The sequence below is a fragment of the Perca fluviatilis genome, chromosome 14, assembly GCF_010015445.1.
Source record: "Perca fluviatilis chromosome 14, GENO_Pfluv_1.0, whole genome shotgun sequence".
In the NCBI taxonomy this organism is placed as follows: Eukaryota; Metazoa; Chordata; class Actinopteri; order Perciformes; family Percidae; genus Perca; species Perca fluviatilis.
Genome location: NC_053125.1, coordinates 25,443,532 through 25,446,634, shown reverse-complemented (window position 1 = coordinate 25,446,634; position 3,103 = coordinate 25,443,532). Strand labels below are relative to the sequence as shown.

The 3,103-nt window shown below is 40.4% G+C and overlaps 1 protein-coding gene across 1 annotated transcript; it reads left to right on the top strand.

The window, feature by feature from the left end:
* LOC120573123 (myosin-7-like) lies at positions 1–1,218 on the top strand. Its single transcript, XM_039822608.1, has 6 exons — positions 1–85; positions 174–344; positions 431–535; positions 631–726; positions 844–975; positions 1,183–1,218. The coding sequence occupies exons 2-6, from the start codon at positions 180–182 to the stop codon at positions 1,201–1,203; spliced, it is 519 nt and encodes a 172-aa protein (XP_039678542.1). The 5' UTR covers positions 1–85; positions 174–179; the 3' UTR covers positions 1,204–1,218.
* Positions 1,219–3,103: the final 1,885 nt, after the last annotated feature.

Here is a 3,103-nt window from a genome sequence, read left to right as displayed (position 1 = left end):
CCTGGTCAAGGTCCATAGTGAAGTGGATGACACTGTTCAGGAAGCAAGAAATGCAGAGGAGAAGGCCAAGAAGGCCATCACTGATGTAGGCTTATACTTCATTTGTTCTTATTTTCACTCCAATATGTTCAAGATATTTCTCACTAACATTTTATGCTGTCTCTTGGCTCTAGGCTGCTATGATGGCTGAGGAGCTGAAGAAGGAGCAGGATACCAGCGCTCACCTGGAGAGGATGAAGAAGAACCTGGAGGTCGCTGTGAAGGACCTGCAGCACCGCCTGGATGAGGCTGAGAACCTGGCCATGAAAGGTGGCAAGAAGCAGCTCCAGAAACTCGAGTCCAGGGTATGAAAGTCACGTTAAGAATTTGCACAACTGAAGCAAGACTTTTGGAAAAGAAAGACAGATACTTATTGTCTTGTTATTTGAAGGTGCGTGAACTGGAGGCAGAGGTTGAGGCTGAGCAGAGACGCGGAGCAGATGCCATTAAGGGTGTCCGCAAATATGAGAGGAGGGTGAAGGAGCTCACCTATCAGGTACAGTCACTTTGATAGTTACCATGTACAGTACAAAAATGATCTAATATATTTCCATTAAAAATACACATGCAAATCTATATTGCTTATTACAGACTGAGGAGGACAAGAAAAACGTTGCCAGGCTGCAGGATCTGGTTGACAAACTGCAGCTGAAGGTCAAGGCCTACAAGAGGCAGGCTGAGGAGGCGGTAAGGACAAAATATACATTTTCAACACTGAAAGTTTGACAAGATATCATAGTTATTTTAATGTACAGTAGTACTGTGGAACTTTTTGAAAAGAAATTTCTATGTCTTGTATTTCAGGAGGAGCAGGCCAACACTCATCTGTCCAAGTGCAGGAAGGTTCAGAATGAGCTGGAGGAGGCAGAGGAGCGCGCTGACATCGCAGAGTCCCAGGTCAACAAGCTGAGGGCAAAGAGCCGGGACTCTGGCAAGGTAAATACATCCATCAGTTTAGTGAAAAATAACCAACAAAGCAATTATTCTTTGATGTATATCTGTCAATATGTTAGAGCAGATTCTTTACAGTATTATATTCATCTTATAAAGCATTATATTTAAATACTATAAAATTAACAGATCACAATTATTGTCCCCTATCGCTTATTCAAACACACAAACCATTTCTGTGTTTTTTAACAGGGAAAAGAAGCAGCAGAATAAAACACACAAGAGTTTGGCTGTGTTGAATCACATAATATGAAATAATTCATGCCGAAACAATAAAGATTAAACTGTTGCTATTAAATTCTGTCTGTAATACTTCCATATCTTTGCTTCTCTCAAAGGTAGTTGTGAGATTTGAATAACACTTTTTTGGGGACTTGGGAAAATTAAAAAGATTAAAATCAAAGAGCACTGTTTTGTGTCAGGGTGGTTACTGACACTGAGTGAATATGGCCCAGCCACACCTCGGATATTCCCCCAGCCGTCACTGTAATGAAAACCCAGCCAGTGTCTTAGTGAGCGCTGATATCAGAACATGAACCAAATGGGTGTGATTTCTATAAAAACTAAACGGCCAAGTAATGTAATCGGTGTATGTCCGACCATGGAAAACACGCAGCTTTACGCTTTATACATGTAGCAAATATTCAATAAGAAGATCACACTTACCTGAAAGTCATCCAATCGACTTTTGAAAAGGGCTCAGTAGTAGCATATTCATCTTGCTGTTAAAATCGACGAAAATATTGGCTAAAATTTTTTGTTTTTAGCATGGGAAGGGAGAGAAGCAGAAACTTCTAAAAAAAACACATTTTAGTGAAGTCCCAGTATTACCAGTAGGAACCCTGAAAGGTCTCAGCAGGGGCGTAGAACAAAATGCTGGGCCTTGTAGAAAGACATTTTCTATGGGCCCCTTCCCGTATCCACAGCTATTCATTCTACCATCTTTTTGGGCTCTCCTCTCATGAGGGCCCTGGGTACTCAGTCCCCTTTTTCACACCCAGTCCGACACCCCTGGGTCCCAGACAGTAATAATGGATTCAGACCAGTTCACCATTCAAACCAGTGTTTGGTTAAAGCTCCCAGTCCTCCCAGTAGCCGACCCACACGCTGCAACGCATTATCATCAACGGGTTAGTATGATACTGTCATACACACACACTAAAAAATGTCAAATGTCAAAAAACAACAAAAACACTGGGGGAAAAGAGACAAAAACATCAAAATAATCGTCAAAAAAGCCTCCAAAATGTCAAATTTCTCAATTTGATGAAAAACAGGATTAAGAAGCATTGTAGGAGCCCATACCTGAAACATTTTAATCATTGTTTGAAACTGTGTGTGTGTGTGTGTTTGATTTTATAATACAAAACATTCAGTGAACATCCTATTCAATGAAATCTTAGAAGAGATGCATGATGTATTTTCACTGTACAGTACCTTACACTTGATGTGCCCTAACTATTTCACTACTTTGTTTTTCTCTCGTCTAACATGCAGTACAGTAGCTTGTGTAAATTGTACATTTGCATGAAAATTACATTTTGAAAATTCTTTTTGGACATTTTTATCATTCCCAGAACAGACAAACATATTTTCAATCAATCATATCTGCATATCAATAGTCCACTAAAAGACAATTTGTGACATCCAGGGCAAATCTGAAATCATGGCAAGATTTTCTGGTAACACTTACAGTACAGTATGTACAGTATGTTTCCTAATGTTTAAAGCCATTGGTCTAGGGAGGAACTGGAATCCGCTCCCCGGCTGCTGAAGGCAGGACTAGAGTCTGAGAAACCAGAGTTCCCCCAGTTCCGTTATGGGAAGTGTAGGTGTCAATAATGAGAAGAATAGCGACTAAAACGTGAAAAAAAGCCACAGAGTAATAGAAAAAGCAACTGATATATGTTTAAAAAGCAACAAAAATGTCAAAAAAGACAAGATGAACAAAGTGATGATGAAGAGCTGCAGTTTGGTGAAGTGTCCAGCAGGTGAAGCCAAAGTCTAACAACAAACGTTCCTCTTTATCTGTAAAATAACTGAAGATCAGCAGAGGAGAAGGAGCATAACAACAGGGTTCGAAATGAGGGGGGTCTGGGGGGGTCCCGGACCC

What these genes read in the sequence shown, in the direction of transcription:
- LOC120573123 (XM_039822608.1), top strand. Translation starts at nt 180, where the DNA reads ATGATGGCTGAGGAGCTGAAGAAGGAGCAGGATACCAGCGCTCACCTG. An exon ending in AGAGGCAGGCTGAGGAGGCG is followed by an intron (nt 727 to 843) that starts GTAAGGACAAAA and finishes CTTGTATTTCAG; the next exon opens with GAGGAGCAGGCCAACACTCA. An exon ending in AGAGCCGGGACTCTGGCAAG is followed by an intron (nt 976 to 1,182) that starts GTAAATACATCC and finishes GTTTTTTAACAG; the next exon opens with GGAAAAGAAGCAGCAGAATA.